Source organism: Rhodamnia argentea, chromosome 1, assembly GCF_020921035.1.
Source record: "Rhodamnia argentea isolate NSW1041297 chromosome 1, ASM2092103v1, whole genome shotgun sequence".
Lineage (NCBI taxonomy): Eukaryota > Viridiplantae > Streptophyta > Magnoliopsida > Myrtales > Myrtaceae > Rhodamnia > Rhodamnia argentea.
The window spans coordinates 32,421,886-32,449,120 of NC_063150.1; the positions used below are offsets into that span (position 1 = coordinate 32,421,886).

A 27,235-nucleotide genomic window follows, 5' to 3' on the forward strand; every position below is an offset into this window, starting at 1 on the left:
TTCTTCGATGCGAAGTAGAATTTTCCCACCAAATCTGCTTCATGTGCAGAAGCAAACTGCGCGCATATACACCATTGTTAGTAAACAGAAACAAAGGAAGTAAGAACAGAAAATTTCTGCTCTTCCTCGTCACTAGTAACTTATCAAGAAGTTGCTAGAACATTCAAAAATCAAATCAAATTTCACGTTGGTCTGAGTATAAATTTTTTCGAACGTTAGACCAAAATCTAGCCGGAAGTGTTGGGATATTTAAATATTAAACCACACCGTTATCTAACGGCATAACAGTTGGAAACAGTTTCACAAGCTGCTACAGAATCAATGCCAAAACTTAGTTACCTGCCAGGAACCGATTCTGATTAACGTAGCCGGAATGTGTGCGGCTTTTAACTTCTCTTTGTGTTCAAGATCCGCTAGGGAGTTACTGACTTGTGCAGGAGGACGAAAGGGCTTTGATTTCGGCAATGGGAAACTTCTTGTTTGGTACACGTAAGGGCAGGTCTTATTGAGCCTCAGCCCGAGCAAGGGAAAGTTCTGGAGAGCCGCAGCGGATCCCTTAGCCTGCAAAAAGAAAAGAAAACAGGAGGTCATGAACATCAAAGAGCATTCAAAAAAAAAAAAATTCGAACTTGTCTGCACAGTACAACAATCTGTCAAACCAAGAAGAAACCCCGATGACGCATTGACGCTATCATCACGGTTATGAGTTCATATTTTCGCTTCTTGATGATTCTTGACACCATAACCAATCTGGAGAAGAAGAAGAACAACAACCTGATTCTTAGATTCTGGCGGAGGCTTTGATGGTGACGCCATGGAAAAGCTTCGGTTGACTGAAACCGCGAGACGAGATTGGGAGCCAAATAAGGATGAAGAGCAGAGCAGAGAAGAGAGTTGGTATGATGATGGCGAGAGGGAAACCAGTTGCAGAGAGGAGTGAGAGCATTGCACGCAACTCTGCTTCTACTTATAGTTGCAGAAAAGCGCCAACACCAGATTCACAAAATCTGAAGAAAAGAGAAAAAACAGAGAGAAAGCCACATGAATATGTCACAATCATGCATGGGCTAATCTAATATATGTTACAATACCCAAAAGAAAATCCGAATAGAAATACATGTATTAGACTTCTCTCTCTTACCTGAACCCCTTTATTTATTTATTTATTTATTTATTTTGGGTCGAAGGATTGAAGTCGATTTTACTTCGCTGTTGTTAAGAAAACATATAGAGTCGATATATATATCTCCTCTCTAGAGGGCGAGTCTCGTGGCCGGTTTAGTTCATCAAGCCGATCACATATTATAACGTCTCGACTTCTTTTTCGTGTTGGTATATGGTTATATGCTTCTAATTATTCTTTTGGTTGCTTTATTTGGTGTGGGATCAAGTCGATCCATTTGGTTATAAGCAATATCTCTCTGAAGAAGTCCTAAGACAGATGATGCTCTGCACCTAGGACTGTTCTCTAATATTTGATTTTCCTAGATAAGTAAGAGAGAGAATCTTGGCTGAACTTAAAAGAGTCCTACAAGATCTAGACTACGGTCTGTTTGTTGGATACGAGGAGGGGCCAAATCTATTTTGAATTTTCATTCACTCGTCCAACCGAACGGAATTAACTTAGCAACGAAACCTCACCCACAAAAAAAAAAAAAAAAAACGACAGCTGGCAATTCAATTCCCTCCAAATTTCCAGATATTTTTCATTTTTTTCCAAAAAAAAAAAAGTTATGTTGATTACTTAGGAATTATCAAGCTCTCATGTTTGACTGAGGTTGAGAGAAGCATAGGCGACAAGACATCTAGTGTGACTTTTTATTAGCATAGGACTTTTATTTCATGCTTCTCACTTTCAAATCCAACATTCCTTGTAATGTCAAATGTCAAACTAGTTAGGATTAGAGCATCAATCAGAACGAGAAGCTGATCCCTCTTATATTAACCTCTTCAGATTGTAATTTGGGCATTTGAGTGGAAATATGCATACATAACTTTTCTCGATTACTATAAAAAAATTCATGCAGAAATGCCGCTGCTTAAAATATATTTTACGCCGTGGTGTAGTTATTTTTCCGTGACCCCAAAAAAGTTTATTCTCTAGCATCATAATTATTTATTCGTACATTTAGAAGACATAGTCGTCGAACCTTAAATGGAAAAATCCATATCCTAAATGAGAAAACAATTCATAATTAAAATTCACTACATGCAATGAATTTGCGAATTTCCCCACGATAGAGGGCTTGAGGCAGCTTCAAGTCGAAAGCATGAGAGTGGTCATGTCACTTAAAAGCCACAATAAAGACATTATCAAATCTAAAAGTATAGCTGATCAGATTCGACGATTCAAATATAACATATATGGAGTGCGCAGCCGGCGCACAACAATTATTCCTCAAACCAAACTCGATCTCGAACAATGCTCAATTGCTATTTAACTGCGAGGGAAAATGACATGTCATGAAGAGCAAAGAACTAAAAGTGGGACTTTTTTTCCTTTCTAAAGTGGAAAATGATTGGATTGCACATCAACTATGGAAATTTGATGCCGAAAAGGTCGCATAAATGTTCAACAGTGGCCGCCGTCCCAATAGGCAATAGCAAGCACTTGGATGGACTCAATTTGGCATTGGCTCTGGTCTCCATATGATTGATGAGTCCTCTAATGCAAGTCTTCTTCTATATTACTTCAAATTCAGTTGAAATCCACAATGGGATGGAAGAGAAACTAAAAGGTACGTTCCAAGGAAATATCCATTCCAAAATTAACCACCTAATAAAGTTCTAATTACTCTGGAGGAGAAAATTACCAAAAAATTCTAAATCTATTGTAATTATGCCAATTCAATCCTAATTTTTCTTTGCTAATTCGGTCATAATCTTTTACATTTATGTCAATTCAATCCGTCCGGCTAATTTTTGCTGGAAATTGTTGGCGTGGACAATCTGTAATAACATTTTAATATTTTTTGAATATTTTATAATTTTCTTCATGTTCTTTTCTTTACTTTTTTTCTCTAAACTTAGGGCCAACGAGGGTTGGCCGTCAACGCCACGTCGGTATTTCTGGCAAACTTGGTCAAATGAACTAAAATGACACAAAATGAAAAGGTTTAGAACCGAATTGGCCAAAAAAAAAGTTTAGAACTGAATTAACACAATTATAACAAGTTTAATTTTTTTTTAGTAATTTTCCCTTTTAATAGAGGGACATACATGAAATTGGGTCGATAGTAATTGAGCTCGAAAGCATTCAGGCATTACCCTACATACCAGTATTAGGTCAACCGCTCGTTCGATTCGTTTGGAGTTCACATGATACTCGAGATAAATAGAATGTTATGTGTTCCAAACTTATTCTAGGTTTGCAACCATGTACAGAGACAGTGTTATATGTTTGAGCATATTCTCTTGTCATATAGTGAGGAGTTTCTTGCGTGTGGGAGCACTTGGGAACATTCAAGTTCCTCGTCATGATGCAAGATTGTCATAATCACTAAAGTAAATGGGATTATTTAGCCAAATACTTTATCTTACAATATGAAAACTTGGGCACGTTTACCTCATTTTTGTATTTAAAGATATCGTGTGAGGTCCTGCTATGGCAGGAGGCTACTCAGGAAATCTCTGGCCTTCGTGGAACTTTTTGAGTTGATCCGCCAGTTAAAGTGAAAGAGGATCCAGGGCAACTTCTAGGTAGATGGATAAACATCGATCGAAGCCATCATTCATATGACTCTGGTTATGCATTAATTTGATATTATGTTCTTGTCTAATAAATAAGCGGAAGGAAGCCTGTTGGTGTGATGCTCTATTTGCTAAAGATTGAAACTCATTGGGCGTGTAACTTAGATACAAATTTATAAGTAGGCTATTCTATGAATCAATGTTTTTGTTTTTTTTTTTTTTAGCATTTTTGTCTAATTGGGAAAAATTTGGAGACCCGAGATCCGTCGGTTTGCTAAATGTCTCGTGGATGGTTGTCACGCCGCCTCCGCACACCGGTTAAAGTTGGGGATGCGGTCGGAGTGTGAGATGGACGATTGCTTTAGTTTCCTACGGCTTCTCTGGCACCCGAAATTGATCATCACATGCAAATTATTTCGACACTCGACTATTGGTTTAGAGTCGACAGAAATGCGGAACTCTCGATTTACCTGAAAATCTCTCCGTTCCAATGCCCGGCGGTTACTTAAGTAAAATTAGTGCCTTCCACTATTTCTTCCCTTGGAATAGAGTTTAGAAGTGGATTCCAATCAAGCGATTTAACAGTATACGGGTCAGCATCTCCGACGCACTTTATTATCCAACTACTTGATTACTTACTTTGGCTAGTGACCCCAACGACCTAGAAAATTCAATTAGGTATGTAATCTCTTTTTGCCATCAAATTTTTGTGCAATTAACTGAAAGTGATTCGTGAGTTTAATGGATTCTGCTATATTATATGTAATAAACCCTAAAGAAATACTCAATATTTGAGTGTAAGTCTCTTCTCGGTGTCGCTTATCGTGTTGATTTTGAGAATTATAAGATTATGCCATTTCACTCATGAATTCATTTTTTTTATCAATTGAATCTTAAACATTTTGCATTCATACAAATTCAGTCCATTAGACTAACTTTGATTGGCCGAAGCTAACATAGCAATTTGTAACAATATTTTAATTTTTATTTTTAAAATATGCTTTTCCTGTTTTTTCTTTTCTTTCTTTTTTTCTTCTCCTTCTTCCCCCAGCTAGTCGCCGGCGACCGGCCACTTGCAAGGCTCGTCCTCGCCCATCAAAGTTGAGATCCAGCGGCTGGTTGGAGGAAGAAGGAGAAGAAAATTTAAAAAAATTAAAGATGAAAAAACAAGATAATTTGAAAAAATAATAAAATATTATTAAAAATTACCATATTAGCGTCAGCCAAATGGATTAAATTGGCACATATGTAAAAGGTATAAGGCTCAATTGAAAAAAAAAAGTTTAGAACTAAATTAGCATAATCACAATAATTTTTAAAAAAATTAAATAATTTTCTCATTTTTTATTGACCCCACAATTGTTTTAAGCCCTGGGGTTGACGAGCGACCATTTCGCGGGGCTGCTCAAAAAAGCTTCAAGTGGATAAGAGAGAAAGCTAAGCATTCCAAAGGGAAATGATTGGGAAAAACTAGATTAGAAGATTGCACATCACTCTCCTTCTTTCCACGCAACTTTTTCCCAAAGTTGCTGCAGATCTCGAGAAGGCGGGCCACAACCCTTTTGACTCGAGTAGATGACCCAATCATTTTCTAGGGAAAGCAGAAGTTTGGATTTGATGGGGAATCGATTGTGATTTCGCGGTCGTCACATGCCACTCCCAACTTAGATAAAGTTTAGAGCATGAGGAGAAATTCGTGACAGACATGGTGGAAGGATGAGATGTACTTTGAAAGTGTGGCACTAGCTTGGTGTTTGGTCCACACCCATTTCCATTCCTTTCTTTCTTTCCTTCTTTCTTTTTTTGCCTTTTTCGAATATTCAAGGAACACTGACCGAGAATTGTTTCGAGGCCGGCCCTAATTAACTCGCGAATCTGCTTCCGTCATTCCGAACAACCGAAAACTCCCCAAAACAAATACTATTTTTGAAACTTGACGTTGTTACTGTATGAAGGCAACTAATTCCGCCCATGTAGACTCGCGCGTTCTTATGAAGCATGCACGAGGATGGCCCATAGTTTCAAGAGATGAAATCTTCAGCATTATGGTCATGCACGGTTCCACCTGTACCATCAAATCGATCAATCGGGTCAAAAATGGTCCGATCCAAATATACTCATTTAACCTGTTTTGATCCATTTTCATGTTATACAAGTTCGGTGACTCATACCCGACCTTATTTATATTCTTAAAACACTTTTGTTTTTAACACAATCTGGGAAAACTTATATTGAGTGCAGAATATATTGTGAATTCATTTATTGAAAATAATTGACACATACAACAACTCACTCATCCCATTACATACGGATTAAAAATGAATTTATGATCGATTTCAATAGATTTATGCATGGTCCACGTCATGCTCTCTTCAACACGCACTAAAGAGAAGCTAAGATACTACCAAGGATCTTTGGTGGGATCCATTTGATCTGAGGATGGAGGAAGGAAGCCCATGCGTGGAGCTCGGGAATCAAAGTCGTACGTCTCGGCATCCATCTTTCACCGCCCCTTTTGGACTTGTATGTTGAAGCATGGCAAAGTCCACGTTGGTGTGCTCGTGAGTGGGAGTGCTTTTGCCCTAGCTGAGCTTTGGGGTCTTTGATGTGATGTTGCAGTTCGTTATTTTGCCCTAGTTGAACTTCTTTCTATACCCTTCTGATTTGATGTGCTCATCATTCCATTGAAGTGTCCACGACCCACTTTCCAAAATGTACATGTTCAGGTCGGCCAAGTTCTCTCTTCGTCCTTCAACCAAGGAGCGAGGGCCAATTCGTGCGGTGGATTTTTACTTGAAACCCTCGTGAGCTGAGCTGTCTATACCAAGAGTTACTAAACACGTTCATAAATTACTATTACTATTATTATATTACGTTTCCGTGTTATGGTAACCTTACGGGATCGGTTGAGTGGTTAAAGAATGCATTTATGTATGTTCATACGATGTAAGCTTTGTTCTTTGCATGACTAACTACATATGTGGACTGCCAGCGCTGGATTTTTCGCTCGAGCTTTACTTTGATCCGTGATATTACTGACCCCATCGCGGGTTCGGGATTTATAATTTAAGATGGGAAAATTTGCTAGCTATCTTGAAGTGTTTCAAATATTGAAAAGCTACTACGTACAGCAGATCAAGGGAGTTGGCACCAACACTGACATGACATCACTTTGCCATTTTCTTTTCCTCAGCGGGCATCGACCGCGGAAGATTCATCCTTTCACACTGAAACTTCGGTCGATGGGACCTGCTCGATGATCAAGCCTTTGCTGAATGGTGATCACACAAAAAGAAGACCTCTTCCAACTTTCTAGCTCAATTTATTTTATAAAAAACGAATATTTTAAAAATATTTTTTAAAAAATAATCATTTCCATTGATTGAAAAATTAGACTGTAAAAAATATTTTCAACATTGCAAACAATTTATGCGGAACATCTTTGTTAATTATTACATTATTTATTCGTTCATTCATTTTCTTACGAGGGTTTTCACTTTCCCCAACAAAATCATAATCTGCTTGTACAATATTATTGATTTATATGAATTTCCCATTTTGAAGGTTAGGTAGTTCTTTGCCACGTTGCCACTGCGCTAGTAATTAGGAGAAGATTGTAGTAAAAATAGGCCTAAGAAACTCTTTTCGTTTGAGGTTGGCATTTTCGACATCTTCGACATCTTAGAGCACGCTATCAACCCAATCTGGTGTCATCACATTCTCAATGTCCCAATCGCGACTTGGGAACTCGAGGCGAGGGACCCATACGGATAGTTCCGACATTGTTTTCAGAGCCAGGGCTCGGGCCATGGCTAGAATTCACGAACGCGAAGTGATGTCGAGTCTTTTTTTTTTTTTTCCGGGTCGGAAAAGCGATGTCCTGTACTTACCAACTTGGCTAACCAACCTTTTGGTTGTCCGAAGAACCTTGAAAGGGTCCTCAAATCATTGAATTTCAATGGGCAATTACCTCCTTGATGGGCCGGACTACATGAGCTCGGCCCACACAACCTGTCCTTCAAAGTGTTGACTTTGATCCCAACCTGCATAGGCTTTGAAAAAACAATCGCGCGTTTGATCGAATCGTTCAACTTCGCTCACACTCCACGTGGGCGCTTTAGATATTGAAAATTTTCCCTTGTTTATGTGGTCCCTAACCTTGAGATCTTGCCGGATTGAAGCTAAATCTGAATTAGGGTTCTTGAATCGGCGCATTAGTGCTGGGTAGCGATGGATATCCAGAGGAAGAGAGTTCAGCTGCTGGTCTTCGTCGCCGGCATCATCGCTCTCAGCATGACAGGTACTGTAATTTCATCGATCTGCTTCCTCATTCGCTCTGTAATATCGTTTCCCTTTTTCCCCGTATCTGCAAATTTCGAAAGTTTAGATCTTGGTACGAACTTGGTCTGGGGAATTGGGACGATTATGCAGTTTGGTTTCAGTGATATGCGAGTTCGAGTCTTGGACTGGAATTCTTCGTTCGGAATACAGAACTAGGTGATCAGCGTTCCTGCTAGTCGAATCATGGTGCTTGCGTTTGTGGGTGTTGTTTAGAATCTCGCTTTCCTAATTTTGGAAACGTGATGTTGAAGTAAATCGATGAGGGGGTAGTTCATGAGGTATCATACTTGATGTAAAATTCATATCTTTACGCGATCGTTGCTTCCCACGTTGTTAGGTCATGAAGATTTCATGCAACCTCTTGAAGATCCAGTTGTTTTCATGTCGCCTGTCATAATCTGGCCGAAGTGTTAATAGTAGATAGTTTCTTGCCGAAATAAATGTCAAATTTTTGCGTTAATGCACTTCCCATTTGCTTAGAGCATCTAAAGAGGATTGAATTTGTGACGGCCTAGATGGTAGCATCTACTTGAAACATTTGATTTTCAGACTGCATATGCCCTGTTATTCCATAAGCGACTTAGTAGATTCAACATTGGTCGCGCAATTTGACCTCTAGAATCCAAGCTTTTGTGAAAGAGATAGTTGCCAGAGCTTGCTTATCATCATCCACTGAGCTGGAGGAATTGTGTGATTGAATTGGTTTCTTTTGTGGTTTTTTGAGGTCTCTGTGTTTATGCTCTATGATGACCTGTGGATTTTCTTTTTCAATATTTTGGCATCAATGAGAGCTGATACGTCTAGTAATATTTGGACTTTTGCAGCTGAAAAATGCCGGCAATTCGTGGGAGAAGAGGCATCATCACAGAGCGGCAAGTTTACATTCCTGAATTGCTTCGACATGGGCTCTGGAACTCTAGCATGCTCGGTGAAGGAGGGCGTGAAGCTCTATTTCTACAACATAAGGGCAGCCCACGTCGAAAAGGCTAGGCACCTTGCAATCGAGACTGCGCTTGTCGACGCATTGTCACAAGGGTTAACAGCCAAGGATGCGGCCAAGCAGGCGCAGAAAGAAGGGACCAAAGCAGCGAAACTCGCGAGTCGGCAGGCCAAACGCATAATAGGACCCATCATATCTTCAGGGTGGGATTTTTTCGAAGCTATTTACTATGGTGGTACTATCACCGAGGGTTTTCTCAGGGGATCTGGGACCCTGGTTGGTGCTTATGCTGGAGGGTTCGTCGGCGAACAGAGACTTGGGAAGTTTGGGTATCTAGTGGGAAGCCATCTGGGCAGTTGGGTTGGAGGTAGGATTGGGCTTATGGTGTACGATGTCGTCAATGGAGTGCAGTTCTTGCTTCAGTTTGTTCAGCCTGAAGAAGGGGAAGCGGGAGTTAATGAACCTCCAGTTTACAAAAGCTTCGAAGGTTCTGAAGAGTCTTATGAGACTCCTCTGGGCAAGAGCTCCGACGCTTCCGAAGATTACGAAGCTCACAAGTCAACTACTTACTCCGAGGCTTCTGAAAATTACGATGCTCACGAGTCAACTACTTACTCCGAATCAGACGAAGAGTTGTAAGTTTAGAGTGCAGGCTTTGGACTGCAAAATTAGTAAGATTTTTTTGTACGATTAGAGTAGATAAAACACGATTAAACTGCTCTTTTGTGGTTGATCAACATTATTGTGTATATTACTGTTATATTTGCATTATAGAGCAGATTATGGTAATATCTTTTTCGTACTATCAAGTTGAGCTTTATGAATTTTATTAACTGTAACGATCCAGTTCCATGAGGGTGGGTAGTGGTATGAAGTTAGAGGACTTGGGCAAGGAGCGACTCCTAGTAGGGCTTTTAGGATGGCAAAAGGGATAGGAATAAATCGAATTGCATATCGAATAGGAAAATAACGTACTTGTGATATATGTGTGTTTGTGTGGAGAGAAGTGTCAAAAAAATTCATAAATCCATTGTATTTGTGTCAATTCAATTCTAAACCTTTTTGATTTTTTCATAACATGGGGTTGGTTTGACTATGAGAATGAGTCTTCATGACAAGTATGATAGGCTATCCATTTTGATTTTACGAGCACATTTGAATACGCAATCAAACATAAAAAGGAAAATTCGCCGATAGTGTCTTTACTACATCGTCCCGTAACCGTGGAGGATTTCAATCCATTAGGATTTAAGGGTCGTTCTGGAAGACTATGATTGATGATATATGGTTTTTGCCGACATCGACTTTAGGTTAGGATTGGGTATCGGGTTGGAGACTGGAAACCCTTTTGTCGAAACTCGATTTTCTTCGATACCGATGAGGCGATTACAAGGGGGTCGCGATAATTTAGCCAGATTTTCGGGCATAGATTCCCGAGCATGTGAATATATTTGCTGACTGATTTGGACATTTCCTTTTCCAATGGAGAGAGGGACCAAAATCCAGGGTCGCCCTCAAATTAATGGAGACGATTAGCTAGCTTTCACAAAGAGAGTCCCAATCAACACGGATACGGTGTCGTGTGGTAGCCATGCTCTCCCCACACGGCTCATCTCAGTCACAATCACAATGCGTAAATTATAGTGAATTGCATTGGAAATTTGTATGAGCACTTCAGCAACATATTGCAGTAGGAAAAATAGCAATTATAGAAAATCAGATTAGCCTCCTAATTCCAGGGGAAAATTATCCAAAAAATTTTAAACCTATTGCACTTCTACAAATTGAGTCCTAAACATTTTTACATTTTGTCAATTAAGTCCATCCGGCCAATTTTAGCCAATATCGCTGACGTGGACGCTGGTTATTCTACATGGCTTTACCGGCGGTCGCATGGACGCTGGTCATGGTGGAGAAAGGTGTGGAAATTGACAGTCGAAGAGGCAATAGGAGCGCCGTCCACATAAAGTTCATAGCTAATGTTTTCCATTAAGGAAGGCATGAAAATGTTAACGAGATTAGTTCTTAGATTGTGGATCTCGTATTGCATAAAAAGTGGCCATGTTCATAGAGCGACGAAGGGATGATTCTAGCTAGTGATGTTTGGGCAGGACAAGCATGCATGTTGAATGCAAGACTAATGACAAAACAGCTTTCAATGTCATTCATCAATTCTCGAAAGAAAAGAAGTATCCAAACAGAATCTCAGCTTTCACACCAGACCACAGAGCAACCTCGGGAAATAGGTTTACCGTCCCAACTAGATCTGTCAAAATAGACTATAAATTCATTTCTTAATCCGTGTATGATGAGATGAATTGTTATATGAACTAATCATAGTGAATAAATGAGTTTCAGTGTTTTCTTTTTTCCAAACATAATATTAGTGTTAAATGAGTCATATATGATTTTACAACTTACTTAGATCCAACCCATCTCTATAACTCTCTTTTTATTCTCTCCCGCCTACCGACTCCGCATTCTCACCTCAATTTGGATATGAATTTTCCTAGAGTGGATTAAATATAAAAGTATTTATGGGTCGGGTTGGATCGGACATGAGTCACTATATTTGCATTACAATGAATGTATCATAAACCGATTAAATGGGTCACATGGTACTATGCTGCTCCAACAGGGGTCGGGTCTTCCCTTTCCTCTCAATATATATATATAAAACCTATTATGCATTGCACAATATCTTTACACATGATGCTTATTTTGCATCAATACCCCTTTGGTAAAAGAAGTTAGACTAGCGATAATCGCCTGCCATTCTTGTAATTATTCTTCCAAATCATTGGGTGGTACTAAGTTAGCCTTCTCGCCGTCGAAATCACTCGATAATTGATCACCACGTGACTCGACTGGATATGACAAAAGGTGGCATTTTTAGATAAGCAGTCGGTGTGAACCGAGAGATGCTGATTATGACTAAATAATTAAGATTGAGTGGCTTACTTGCTAGCTATCAGAGAATTGATTACGATAAGCTTGATCGTTTGTTGCTTCCGGCAAGTAATTAAGTGATAAGAGTCTAGTAGAGAATCTCCCACAATTTGTTGATTGGAAATTGAATTCTTGAGTGAGACTTTGGATGCTTGGGAGGGCTAGGGTTTTCTTCTACCTCGTGTGCTCCTAATTTGACCTATGTGAACCAATGCCGATGATCGAACTACGTATGTTTGGTTGCTCTCGTGGTGTGATTTCTTATTAGTTCGAAGTCGATGTCGAAAGGACATTTAACGTCCTTGCCAGGATTAACTTCTTTCGTACGTCATTTGAGGGCAGTTCTAATTTCTATGTCACGAGGAGAGGTTGCACTAAATTACAACCCTTATGACAACAACATAATCACTAATGATTGTTACGACCTAAAATTAGGTTTCTAGGCTAATGGATTACTAAGTTAATTAAATTAACTAACCTAACTCGAGCTCTTCCAAACTTTACCAATTCGCAACTTATGGTTCATATAATTAATAAGCAAAAGATTTTCAAATTGGAGTCGCCACTAATAATTTTATGATAAGCTAATTAGACACCTTAATAAAGTATCGGGAGAAACACTTTATTCCTATGAACCAAAAATTCATTGAGTTTGGGAACTTGGTTACGCTAATATTTCTATAACGCCCTTTCGGTACCTTCCATTTAAATAAAAAACATTTAAGTAGGTAGCTTGCATTAATTTAATCTAAAATCCTAACATGTGAGGTAATCATACAGATGCGCAAACATTATTAACACCCAATAATCAAAGCATTAAATAAATTGCAAGGATAGGGAAAAGAAAACGTATCTGGACACAGTAGCCTAAACCCTAACGTTTATCTCCCAAGCGTAAGACTTAGTCTAATACAATAATTTTATGATTTTCACTTATTTAATGAAGAATGCAAATGAAGTAAAATACATATGCAATCTAAGACTAAATGAAATGAGACGGGCATGTAAACATTTATTAAAATGTCCTAACTCTAATGACATGCAAAAAATTAATTTACCTAGAATAACATGCAATTCCAATTAAAGAACATGCGAATTGACTAAATTAACCTACTTAAATGGCATGCGAAAATGTTATGAATTTAACCTCAGTGACATGCAACATTAGGCTAAAAGACATAAACATGTAAACTGGATTCATGAATCTAGACATGCAAACTATGTGAATGAACCTAGACATGATTCTAAATGACATGAGAATGTGACATGGCAAAGTTCATGATATGGCGAATGACATGGCATACATGCGAATGATATGGCATAATGACGTGGCAAATGACATAAAAATATATGTCATGGCAATTACACATTTTAACCAATATGACATGCATACAAAATAACATGCGTAATCTACATGTACGACATGGAATATTCTAAACTATATGCAATGCATATGAATGATATATTTTGGTATTTTGAATGAATTTTCGGATTTAATTATTAATGAAATTAAAACTATCCTAAACAAAGATTATCCTAAATGTCTAGGAAATAATTTCAATTAAATCCTAAAATTATCTAGAAAATATTGGATCCTAAATCTAAATGTTTTAAGATGAAATTATCTATCTAAATGGAGATGCAATCCTAATCTACATGAGGATATTTAAAATGTACCTAATCTATAAGATACGATTTCTAATAAATCACATCTTTTCTAAATGCTTGTCTATCCTACGAGATAAGATTTTTAAGAAATCTTATCTATTCAAAGCAATTGAATTTTCATGATAAGATTTCTAATAAACCTTACCTTTCTAAATCTTTTTGAATTTTCAAATTAGGAAACAATCAATCAAATATGCAATCGAAGATATGCATGATTTTTGAAAATATTTTCCGATTCAAATTTGGTAAATGATTGAATCGAGGAATCAAATTTAGTAGTTATAGATTAGATATCTCGATTCTGACACCATCGAGACAAATTTTAGGGTGGAGATTAATTCGAATTTGCACGTTGTCGATAGGAGATAATCCCCAATTTGAATCGGTTTTTCTAACCACTAAAAAAAATGCAATGGGAATATTCTATTAGTTCAAAATAAGAAATAAAATCAGTAAATCAAAATTAGATATATTATTTTACCTAATTCGAATGTGGACTCGAATTATTTCCAATTTGAACTAACGGATGGGAATCGACGATACGGACACGGATGGCCAACGGCACAGTAGAGTCGTCAAGCTCGTCGGACTCGACGAGGTGTTGTTGGTCGTGCTTCCTCAAATCTGGTCAAAATCACAAGAGAACAAATTAGCACTTTTGAGTTTCCCGAGATCACGTCTGTTCTTCTTTGATTTTTTCGTCCAAGGGGTCGTAACCCACTTCCCATGTGAACATGGATGATCTGCAGCAGTGAACTCGACAATGGGACTTGGCATGAGTAAAGATAGCGCTCGGGATGGAGGGACTCCGCCAAGCCTTCTCTCCCTTATCGCACCATGTGTTTTCTCTCTGTATGTGCTTCAATGAGCCGCCCCTCAATTTTTCAGTCTGCCGTGATTCAACGACTGTGGAGCCTCTAAATGTGTCAGTCTGTAATATGGTCTGGCCTCCGAAAATTCATGCCAAAAGCCAAAAAGCTCAGTGCGATTGATTGAATCGGGAAGAAGAAAAAATCGGAGAGAAAGAGCGCTCCCTTCTCTGGCCTTGAACGTGAATGAATCAATCGAATTCAATTTGGCCGAAATTGTGTCCAACCCTCAGGACCTGCAAAGTAGAAGAACTCCTGTCTCTCATACGATTTTTCCATTGTGGCCGTGTATATGTGAACGTCAATGGCCTCCTTCTCACGTTTTCCCTCATCGGCCGAATGGTCAATCAAAATGGCCTCCCCCCTTTCGAAAGCACCATGAAGGGTCTTTCTTATAGGCGTGAGAGTATGAGCTGTTGAGCAAAAGACATCCTCTACAGCTCGCGTGATAATTTCCAACCATTCGGCCAGATTGATATCTATATAGATTTAGCCCAACTAATTTAGTTAGGAATTATACACTCGAGCTCGTCTGCCCCCGATCTAGTTTGAATGCAAGTGCAACATGAATATCCTATATGAAATCAAAAATAATTTAATTATTTTTGTTTAGAATTAAAAGATTAGCTCTAATTTTTTATGCAAAAATGACTGAAAATGTTAGTCAAAATTTAGGTGTCAACAATGATTGATCAAAGTCGATCCAATGCGGTTGAGAAATTGATTGCGCTAGACCACCACCACGACCTCCCCCCCACCCCCCAACCAAAAAAAAAAAAAAGAGCTAGCTAACATGGAAAAACTTTGTACAAATTCTTAACCACGACTCCCTAGTACTTCAATATAAAGTGAACTTTTAAGTAGGATATCGTAGATCACATGGAAGAATATGAAGTATTTGGGAGGTTGAGGGGGGATTAAATTTAAACTGATGAAGTTCTATTCTAAGAAAAATAATTGATTAACTAAATAACATGACAAACTCTTATTGAGTGTTAAAGAATCCACCTTCTTGATATCCACGGACACCCGTCGGGGGGCTCCGTGTCGATGTCAGACTTCCGACACATGGTCAACTCACGCAGCAACAAGCAAGTTCAGAATCCCAACACGCTATTCTGACACGCGCTAGGTCAATTTTGAAAATTTTCATTATTTTAGGTGTAAAATTGGAAATCTATCAAAAACCTAAAAGCCAAATGTTTCTTATTTCATAAATGATCTTTTAACAAGGATTGTTTCTTTTTCTTTTTTTTTTTGGGACTTATTGTTAAATGTTAAATTGAATTGTGGAATGTGGATTGATTTTTTTTTTCTTTCTCCAAGTTTTATGGATTATTAGAATAGAATGTAGTTGAATTTGTCAATTCGAAACAATGTATGTTACTAACAAATGGTGAAATAATATTTTTAGTGTAAATTCATTCTAGGCTCTTTTTATTATTTATTTATTGGTGGATTTATTAGTGTAATTATTTCTTTTCCTTTAATTGGTCTTGCTTTTATTTTATTTATTTTTGGGTTCATCGACCGCCAACGCCAACTAGTTTGGGATAAAGGTGATGTTGATCTTGATGTTGATTTATTGGTGGATTTGAATCAAAAATTTTTGGTCAAAATTTGAATCAAATTAACATGATTGAAATAATCATAAAAATGACAAGTTACCATGTATATATAAAAATGTACATTTAATTTACAACGTGTTCCAACGTATCGAAATTCTCTATTTTTGAGAAACGACGTATCGGCGTTTCGCGTGTCAATGTCAATTCTACTTAGCCCATTTGTAGTCCGACACGTTATTTCCTATTCCAAATACCATTTCTCTGGAATCAAAAGAGAAGTTGCTTTCGTTATTGATAAATTTTCATATGGAATAATAAGTCCAAGGATAAGATAAGAGGGCAGTAAAGGGGAATATAAGAGGAAATTTTCGAAAATAAGAGTGTATTGGGTCACTCCTTAAATAGATAGGAGTGTTTTAGGTCATTTTATCTACTGTGGTCCTGGTAGAGGTGCGTAAGTCCGTTGGTCAGCAGGGCAAGGAATCCGAGGAATCAATTGCTTGAATAAAAACAATTTATATAAAATGAATCCATTTAGAAGAACTAATTCCTCTTCCAATAGCTCGATATTTGAGTTATCTCAGTCTAAAGGTCCTTTGCATAGCGAAGAAATAACTATAGAGAATTTCAATAAATCAATACAAAACTGGAAAATTCCAAAGGTTAAATATGACCAAATCTACCAGGAATCAAAATTCCGGAAGATTTTTAAATCAAATGATTACATAATTACTATGGAAGAAAGAGATATTTCTCTCTCTTCTTCATATTCTTTAATACATCTTTTAAATAAAAAATCTTTGAAAAAACATAGCCAGAAATACTATTACCTACACATAGGAATGGTACAAATAGGAATTAAACCATTCCTAAAGGAAGGTTTAAATTCTTCTATACTTCTAGTTTTAAGAGATTCCAAACTCCTAAACTATGAAGATTCAATACTTGCTACTGTAGAAACAAGTCTCTGTAATAGCCCCATACATTTTGATTGTTACCCGAATTTTTCAATATCTTTGAAAGATAAGAATATTCTCAAATCTCTTGTCTTACAGATCAAAACTCATAATTATAGTGTAGCTGAGGGTTCAATACCTCTCTCCCTCATTTATAAAGTCCATTATAAAGCAATGTCCTCTGCTTTTGATATTAATACTTTAAATAAGGCTCCAAAAGGAGAAACTCTTCTTTTACAAACCGATATCACTCGTTCCAATGCCATAGTTCCAAAGTACCTTAGTTGAAATGATGTCATTTTTCCTGAGCCATGGGAAATAGAAAATCCAATATCCCAAACTGTTGTTCAGAATAGTGATCCCACTAATATTATACAACACCATGAGGGAAGAGTAACCATACAATTCTCTCATCAATCTTTTGATATTAAGTCTGGGCCATCTTTTAGTGCCTCTTCTTCTTGAAGGTCTGTAGATCTTCATCCAAATCTAACTCTTGTTATTACTTTGCCAGTAAGTAGTCAAGGTAGTATCAATACTTCTACACCAAGACATTCCAATCCCAGTGCTCCACCTTTAAGTTTGAGTGGAATTGATACTAGCTCAGGGATATCTAGGCATGTATATCAGCAAAGTCAAGGCCCAGAATCTTCTGAACCCACTCAATCTCAAATGGAAGATGATGATCCGAAACTCAATGTTCTAGAAAGAAACTTTGAACCAGATCGAATATATTTGAATAAAGAATTCAATTCCATAGAAAACACTGATATTAGAAAATCGTTTTTTGATAATTTTCAAAAACAAGCCAAACAAATTAAAGAAAAATATTATGAATTCTTGCATCAGATTGGAACTCATATGTTTTTCTTTGAATGGTTTGAAGAATATTTTTTAAAACCTAAAGAGATATTAGTTTTGGATAAACAACACAAGTGGAAATTAGAAGATGGCGAAATCATTGAATCTAATCATCCACCTCTAAGAAAGCTCAAAATAGCTCATTGTGATAAGGAAATTCCTACCTCCCCTTTCAAATTACCTTCTAAAACAGAAGATACTGGAATCCAAAAATTGATTGAGCAAAATAAATTTACGAATCAACATATCCATACTATAGGAGTTCATTTGGATAGAATAGAATCTTCCATAAGTATTGCTTCTACCTCAAATTCTAAATCTTTCATCCAGCCTACTCTATCTACCTCACATAATTTAAAAATTCCTTTGTTTAAACCTTTTGAGCCCCCAAAGAATTTTAGTAAAGAATTCACTAAAGCTTTGCAAGAAAGAAGAAAAAAAAGGAGAGAAAACCTTTGATATTATATACTCCTAAGGTCGATAAGCCATCTACCCAAGAAAGCCTACTCCATGTCCTAGACAAGCAAGATACTCTTGAATTAAATAAGATAACTTGGAAAGAACCACAGAAATTATATTACTCGAGAGCCACTCCTCCAAATATAATTTCAGAAGAATCTTTCCAAAGAATTCAAAATAAATATTCTATAGATGCAATCTATGAATGGAATATAGATGGAGTCTCTGGACAAAATTTAATAAAAATTCTCAATCGAATGGTCATGTTAGCTACTACTTATAGAGTAGTTCCGGACACTACTGACCAGCAAGTTGCATATATGATAATTGCAGGTTTTATTGGTCAATTAAAAGGATGGTGGGATAATTATCTCACTAATGAACAAAGAGACCAAATCTTAAATGCGGTTAAGGTTGACGATAATGGCCAAATCATATTTGGTGATTATGGTCAAATGGTTCAAGATGCTGTCAGCACTCTCATATATTCCATATCCCAACATTTCATAAGGGACCCTTCCATAATTTGAGATCAAAATCAAGATCTCCTTTCTAATATGAAATGTAGATCCTTAGGTGAATTTGGGGAATATAAAGATATTTTCTTTCAAAGAGTCCTTCTCAGACCAGACTGTTAACAACCATTCCGAAAAGAAAAATTCTTAGCGGGATTGCCTCATTTAATAGGAAATCAAGTTTGAAATAAGATAAGAGAACAATATGGAGAACAAATTCCATATGATCTCCTTTCCTACAGAGAACTTGAAGCATATATTTATAAAACTGGGACTCAAATGTGCAACGACATTAAGCTGCAAAAACAACTTAAGAAATGAAAGTCACTTAACCAATCGGGATAAGGTGATTTTTGTGCACAGTATGATCCTAATTATAAATCTTCTAAACTTAAATGTTCTGGTAAATGTCCTCTTGAAAGAACATATAGGAAAAAGAAGAAATTTAATAGAATCAAAACCAAGAAAAATTTTCATAAAAAATCTGAATCAAGGCAAAATGTAGCAAAAAAGGATTTCAATAAATTCACATGCTACAATTACGGAAAAAAGGGTCACACCAGAAAATTTTGCAAATTAAATAAGAAAATCAATGAGTTGAATATTGATGAAGAAGTTCTGAATCAATTAAATCAACTTATGATTGATAATGAAGATGAAACTTCAGATTTTTCTGAAGAAGAAGAAGAAGAAAATGGTCTTCAGATCAATGATACTGAAATCCTTGAGTTAGAACCTGGAGAGAGGAAAAAGAAATTAATGTCCTCACAAAAGAAGAAAATGATATTTTGGATAAAATTGATAATATGACTGATTCGGATGAAAAGGAGAAAGTCATACAAAAAATTCAAAATTCCTGTTCAATATTTCCTAGCATATCATATAATCTCACTGAAATTTTGAATAGGGGAAAGAGGTTGGAGACTCGTCCCACCAACACTACTGATATTCATCACGAGATTAATGAACTCAAAAAAGAAATCAAAAATCTCAAGATAACCCAAATTGATTTTCAAAAGGAATTTCTGGATTTCAAAAAGCAAATCTTAAAAGGAAAGATTAAGGAGAGTCCTGACCCAGATGAGTCAGAACCTTTCTTCCTTTCTTCATATACTTTATGAAGTAACAACCAGAAAATGTATAATTGATATTTCCATAAGAACTGATAAAGAATTTATTTTGAATACTACTGCCCTTTTTTATACAAGTGCTGACTAAACTGTATCAGACAATGTCTCATACCTAGTAAATATTTTGATAAAACAATTGAAGTCTTGAAATCAGTTTCAGGTGATCGTTTGAAAATTAAATAGTTACTGGAAGCTTTCATAATTAAAGACAATGTTTCATTAAAAACATCCTTTCTCCTGGTAAAAGATTAGAAACAGAATGTCATATTAGGAACCTCTTTTATAAATCTGATTCAACCCTTCAGGGTAATCCGAGAAGGAATTGAAATAGAAAGTTTTAATAATAAGATTACATTCCATTTCATAAATAAACCTCAAACCTAGAATTTGAATATGTTACAGGAACATTCATTATTTGAGATTAATTGTCTTATAAAAGACAAAGTATCCCATCTTTCATATCTAAATGAGGAACTCGAATGCAAAAGATAGAAAAAAGACCTTGCTCTTCCTATTATTCAGAAGAGGAATTCTACTTTAGAGTCTTATATAAAATATAATATATGTTCCACACTTCCTAATGCATTTTGGTCTAGGAAGAAACATATTGTTGATCTACCTTACAAATCGTATTTTTTCTGAAAAGAATATTCCAACTAAGGCCAGACCAACCCAAATGAATCATGAGGTCCTTAATTTATGTCAAAAAGAAATTAAAGATCTTCTTGATAAAGGTTTGATAAGAAAGAGCCAGTCTCCTTGGAGTTGTTCAGCTTTCTATGTTAATAAAAATGCTGAATTAGAAAGAAGAGTACCCAGGCTCGTAATAAATTATAAACATTTGAATAAAGCTTTAAAATGGATACGTTACCCCATACTAAACAAGAAAGATCTGTTGAATAGATTACATAATTCAAATTTTTTTTTGAAATTTGATATGAAATCTGGTTTTTGGCAAATACAAATTCCCAAAAAGGATAGATACAAAACTACCTTCACTGTTCCTTTTGGACAATATGAATGGAATGTGATGCCTTTCGGATTAAAAAATGCTCCTTCAAAATTTCAAAGAATAATAAATGACATTTTTATTCCATATTATGATTTTATAATTGTATACATTGATGATGTGAACATTAATTCTCATTTCAAACACATCAATCATTTTTTCAGTATTGCAAAAAAGAATGGTTTACCACTATCCCCTTCCAAAATAGTGCTATTCCAAACCAAAATCAGATTTTTGGGACATTATAGACATTTGGAAACCATTGTTCCAATTGAGAGATCTATTCAATTCGCAAATAAATTTCCAAATGAATTGAAAGATAAAACTCAATTACAAAGGTTTTAGGCAGTCTCAATTATGTGATTGATTTTATACCCAATAGTAGTATCATCTGCAAACCTTTACATCAAAGGTTGAAGAAAAACCCAATCCCATGGATTGATTTGCATACTTATACTGTCAAAAGGATAAAATTCCTTGTTTACAACTAGCTGATCCATCTGCTTTTAAAATTGTTGAAACAGATGCTTCAAAATTAGGGTCTGGAGGAATTTCGAAATAAAGAAAAAATGGTAGAATTCATTTCCAAACATTGGAATGAAACCCAACAGAACTACTCTATTATCAAAAAAGAAATCCTTACAATAGTACTTTCTATAACAAAATTTCAAAGAGATTTGTTGAATCAAAAAATTTTATTAATGATTGATTGCAAATTTGCAAAGGATGTCCTACGAAAGGTTGTTTTAAATATTGCATCAAAACAGATTTTTGCTAGATGGCAAGCCATATTCTCTGTATTTGATTTTGACATTGCATTTATGAATGGTGTTTCAAATTCACTCCCAGATTTTCTTACATTGGAATTTATGCAGGGGAAAAGCCATGCCTCCCAAAAAAGACAAAGGTAAGGCTAAGGTCGAAATTTCAATATCCCATGGGAATCTCACCCCCATCCGAAGCTGGCTCCAAGCAGCCCAGTCTCCGGAAAAACCATCGTTATAGTCTTCCCCTTTAATATCTCCTAGCTAGCAATCTCCTTCAATACCAATATCCTAGTTGGCTTCAATACTCCCAAAAAATATATTGAAAAACCTCCAGAAGACTTTGAATACAGATCTTTCAATACCGGAGGAGGTACTACAATATGAAAAGTTATACAATTATGAAAGATCAACAGACCTGGTGCATACATGTGCAAATAACTAAAGAAAACTCTAAAATCCACAGATCATGAATAGATCTGGAACATTGAGGTAAAAGAGGGGATATCAAAGGAAGATACTTACTGGATTTGATTCCGGGAAGCCGATATGAAATATTTCCAAGATTCAAGAAGGGCTATAGAAGATGTGCATGGGTATTCAAGATCAGAAAGGTTTTGGAAGATTGAAGAGAGATCTGGAAGAGGCTTAGAGGGCTCTGGATGATCTATCTTGTGGCTTCCGATTTTCTAGATCCTGAAAATTCCCCCTTCTCATGAACTGGACTAGGTTATTTAAAGAGAATATGGAAGAATTATGGCTAGAGTGTAGCGCTACAGTATACAATGAAATAAAAGTCCGCTACAGTGTACAGTGAGAGTCTACAGTGCACAATGTACAGTGATTATGGTACACAATATGCAAATCTCTGTCTAATCAAAGTCTTCATCTCTTGTTAGGTCGATGCCGTAACAATCGTCTTCATTTGTGTTGCCACTATGATGAGAAGACTCCTGAGACTCTTCATATTCAACCACAGCCTGCTTCAAAAGTTGGTAGAATTGTTCCTCTGTAGGTGCTCTAGCTAGTTTTGAAACAACAATGGATCTGCTATGCAAAAATAGGGTATTGGCAGGAGTATTCCTAATATTTAACCATTTGATAACTGATGGTTCAGTGATTCTTTCCCAGAATGTGAAACCATTCCACCATTTGGTTTTATAACTCTGGACAAGTATAAAATTTTTTGGATCATATGGGGACTTGATGTAATCGAATTCCCAAGCGAGGACCCAAGATATTTGAAAGGTTATGAAATATGTCAAAAGAGGAGGGAAAGGTTCCTCAACAGGAAGGGGTTTATATTTTTTTCAGAAATATTTGATATCCTGGTTGGGCTTTTGAGTGCAGCATTTCTGGAATTGCTCCAAAGCATTCCCACCAACGGAGAAACCAGTATGGAAGCTAGGTAATATCGAAATTTTCTTCAAAATAGAAGAGCCAAGTATGGCGAAAATTGGTATTCTATCTAAAAAAGACATTCCACCATCCTTGTTGATAATCAAAATATGTAAAGTTGTTTCAGTATGGAAGGGTTTCAGTGATTTTGGTATTAAACTGTTCATATTTCCATAATATAGCCTATAACCCACAATCGGCGGGTTTTACTGCCTGTGGTGTTCGAGGCTTTGTTTATCTATTTACATATCTGCAATTTAATTTTCATATACCCCACAATCAGCAGGTTCAACTGCCTATGGCGGTACGCACTTTATTTACAATTCCTGTCAATTTATTTATATAATTTTTCTTTTATTCTATATCCCTACTTCTTCTTACCGTTTTACCCTTTTCTATAATTTTATGCTTAGAATTTTATTTCTTTTCATAGCATACATCTGTTTTCATATCTTTATAATAATTACTTGTATAAATTTAATACAGTATATTATAGAACTTGATTATAAACTCCATACATGCACTTGTCATTCACGGACATGTTCTATTTCCTTGTATTTATAAACTACATACATGCATCTGTCATTCATGGAAATGTTCTATTTCCTTTCCGAGTTCCATCGCATGACTGCGATATATTCATATCTGAATTGAATCAAGTAGATCGACTTTAAAGAGCATCGCGAAGTGATGAAACATTTCCTGATTCACGTCGGGGAAGCGACACCGTCGCTAGTAGCGCTTTCTTGGGACGGCGACCGTGTCTGTATTTCCTTAAGTAAAGAAACATATGTTGGGAATCGTCATAGAGCTTCTAGGGGCAGGAGGGCCATTCCCACGTGCACATTTTCACGGAATGGATAGCAACGGTCCTTATTATCCCCGTGCGACGAGCGCCACCAAGCGGTCGCCCGTAATCTTTCTAGGCAAAAAGGCAACGACGGGCGACGGTTTCCTAAATCATCACCAAAAATAAATAGGCTGCATTTGGTCGTCCGGATTTCTAATCGGGATGAGACTGGATAAGATAAGATAAGAAATCCAGGAAATTTAATCATATCCCATCTATCGTTTCGTGAACTTCGGATTTAATATCGAATGTCTTTATATCCTATCTTATCCATTATTTGGTAAAGACTGTATATTGATATAATGATTCTTGACGTATATCATCCCGAGGCTCTTCTATGGAGCCGAAACGGCAGATCTTCTATGGAGCCGAAACGGCAGATCTCCGGCCGCTTGCCAGCCATTGGGTCAGAGCTCAAGGGGAGGGCCTTCAGGGCTGAAAACACATAAATTAATTGCCATGCACTAAACTTAGCAGGTTCGAAGCCGATTCACAGAAATTGCAGCAGCATAAGCTAAATTTGGAAGATCTCAAGGCCCATGAATTGTTAGCAGAGTCTTAGTTTTCCAGTAGGCGAAAAACTATTTCCCCTCTCTCTATCTCATCCAAATTCATTCCCAATTCACCCAATAATGCCCTCTTGTTCAACATTCGATCTCCTCATGACCGGCAGTTCACTAACTCGAGCTCGTCCACCACAACAAACTCACATTCTCAGGGCACAAATAAAATAGACTTTCCTTGCAATTTCCAGGGATTTGGGCGGTCCAATACACTGGCCAAGCCTCCTGCGCGAGCTAACCACGAAGCGAAACACACTAGAAGAAAACGAACACTACTCAAACAAGCATTCACCAGGAACTTCGTCGTCGAGCACGGTGGTCATGACATTGACGAAGTTCATGCCCTGGCGGGGCCCCCAATCGGTCCTCATGTCCTTTCCAAAGTGCAAATCGGTGAACAGAGTGATCTGGAACGGCAACCCCGACTTCGCCGCCGCCGCCGGAGAAGCTAAAAAATCATATATATTGATACAGATAGAATTGCTCCGGCCGCCGCTGTCAGAGAAGCAGCCCGCCGCAGCCGTAGAGGCGGCTCGGCGCCGAAGAAGTTGCCCGCCACATCTGGAGAGGCGACCCGCCACCAGAGACTAATGGGGCAATGGCGGAAAAGGGTGGCTCAAGCAAGCAATTTATGGTGTTATGGATAACAGAAATTCTATCCGGCTCTATCTAACCCTCTTCCCTAGGATAATTTTATCCCCTCTATATCCCCTTTATCATATATTGGATAGCTACCAAACACATAAAATATATCATATCCTGAGTTTTATCCGAACGACGAAACGCAGTTATATGGATGTATTCTGATCATTTAGGGAGACAAAAAACAGCCACCCGCCACCTCCGCCCATCAAGGTGTATTGATCCCTCACTCCTGACTCTTGAGTATGGAACAACATTAGGATCAGAAACTTGTAGAACAGTATCCGGAATGGTCTGATCAAGAAAAAGAAAAAAAATGGCTTCGTTACCTCCTCCGGAAAATTGTTTATAACCTTTAAAAGAAACAGTATGAACACACCTTCATTACTGAAATACGAAGCAAACAATGCCGACCCTCCGCAGTGAGTGGACCCCAGAGACGCCCACAAATAATAACGTTATCATAGAGCTCTGGAAATTCTTCGTTTTCAATTACGGGAAACCTGCTTCTTCTAATTCGTAGGTTGTTTCTTGGGAGGGTCTCTGTGTGCGTAGGTTTTTTATTTTTATTTTTTTTATTTTTTGTATGTGTCTCCAGACAAGCTCGTAGTGTCGACATGGTTTGCCACGGAGACCCGTTGATCTGAAGAGTCTTCGAGCTGCGCGAGAAGATCTTCAGTCTCGACAGCCTCAAACCATCCGAAGATGTCGACACCCTCTTCACGCAGCTTGTCCTCACGTGCACGCCCCATGGCGCTGCCACCGCTGCCTCCACATCGACATCGCCAGGTTATACAAGAAGGCTCAAGAAATGAGTTCGGACCTCAAAAGGCTGTGTGGATAGACGGAGGGCCTCCTGGAGAGCCATTTCGCGACGGTCCTGGGGTGTTTCGATCGCCCGATTGAGAATCTTGAAATCTTCCCTAACTATGAGGATTACCTCTAGTTGGCCCAGCTCGAGTTCACCCTCTTGACCCAACACTGCCCTCACGTCCCCAACAAGGTTGCCTTCGTGGGTTCTGGCCCCCTCCCTCTCACCTCCGTATTCCTAGCCTCGAATCACTTGACGACCGCCTTGGTCCCCAACTACGACGTCAACCCCTTGGCTAATTCCAAAGCGATGCGGTCGGTCTCGTTTTACCTGGGCTTGTTCAAGAGGCTGTCGTTCCGCACTCGTAATGTCCTCGAAGTTAGGAGAGAGTTGGAGGAGTACGACGCCGTGTTTCTCGCGGCACTCATGGGCATCAACGAGGAAGAGAAGGCTAGGGTGATCGAGCCCTTGGGGGGGTACATGAAGAGCGGGGCTATTTTGATGGCGAGGCGCGTGCACAGCGCTAGGGCTTTTCTGTATCCGGTGGTCGATGTCCACAGTGATCTCGGAGGGTTTGAGGTTCTTTCGGTGTTTCATACCGAGGATGACGTTATCAATTCAGTTATCGTCGCACGCAAGTATTGATCATGAATTGCAACACATGCCCACACATGTAGGAACATTTGGCTGAAGATTTGGCCCGAGAGAGGAGCGAATTCGAGCAAGTTCTCTTATCTTCGAAGACAAGTTTGAGTACAATCTTCTTGCTCGTGTTATTATGCTGTAATTATCCTGCATAACTACGCGTGCATGTTCCCTTCAAGAAACTGTGACGAGGCGTTTTAATTTGAATTTGCATGAGGATCAGGAGCTTTGTCATGACTGGATCGGTACAATCTGGTCAAGAATTTGTCTTGTTTATGGAGGTGGCCCTACCATTCACTCCAATGAATCTTTCAGTGTAGAGACGGGTTTTCAAGAAATGCGTTGACCTAACTGAGTATGCACTTGAGTGAGGAATTGGCCATTGAAAGGAGGATCACTCCGTAACTTTCTCTCTATGAAAACCCTTTCACTTGACCTTTCACTTGCTACTCAAGCACTGCCCCCGTGAATGTTCGGGCAGATAGTAGCACCGACCCGGCGAATGTTCGGGCACGTTTTATGTTTTCCCTCTCACATCACATCATATGATATAACGATCATGGATCACAATTGCCATGGATGACTCCATTTGTGTTTCTCCCAATTT

At 37.8% G+C, this 27,235-nt stretch overlaps 2 protein-coding genes across 2 annotated transcripts; both read left to right on the plus strand.

Annotated features, from left to right (window-relative positions):
* The first annotated feature begins 7,814 nt into the window (after positions 1 to 7,814).
* Positions 7,815 to 9,758, plus strand: LOC115752791. Its single transcript, XM_030691154.2, has 2 exons — positions 7,815 to 7,990; positions 8,856 to 9,758. The coding sequence occupies exons 1-2, from the start codon at positions 7,921 to 7,923 to the stop codon at positions 9,608 to 9,610; spliced, it is 825 nt and encodes a 274-aa protein (XP_030547014.1). The 5' UTR covers positions 7,815 to 7,920; the 3' UTR covers positions 9,611 to 9,758.
* A 16,031-nt stretch (positions 9,759 to 25,789) lies between these two features.
* On the plus strand, positions 25,790 to 26,834 carry LOC115752838 (nicotianamine synthase). Its single transcript, XM_030691224.2, is given in 2 exon segments — positions 25,790 to 25,921; positions 25,924 to 26,834. Coding segments are annotated over 2 exon segments (837 nt in total). The 3' UTR covers positions 26,629 to 26,834.
* The last annotated feature ends 401 nt before the right edge of the window (positions 26,835 to 27,235 follow it).

Bases quoted from the DNA above. Each gene is read 5' to 3' on its own strand.
- LOC115752791 (XM_030691154.2), top strand. From the start codon at position 7,921: ATGGATATCCAGAGGAAGAGAGTTCAGCTGCTGGTCTTCGTCGCCGGC. The intron at 7,991-8,855 runs GTACTGTAATTT...GGACTTTTGCAG, and splicing joins CATCGCTCTCAGCATGACAG to CTGAAAAATGCCGGCAATTC.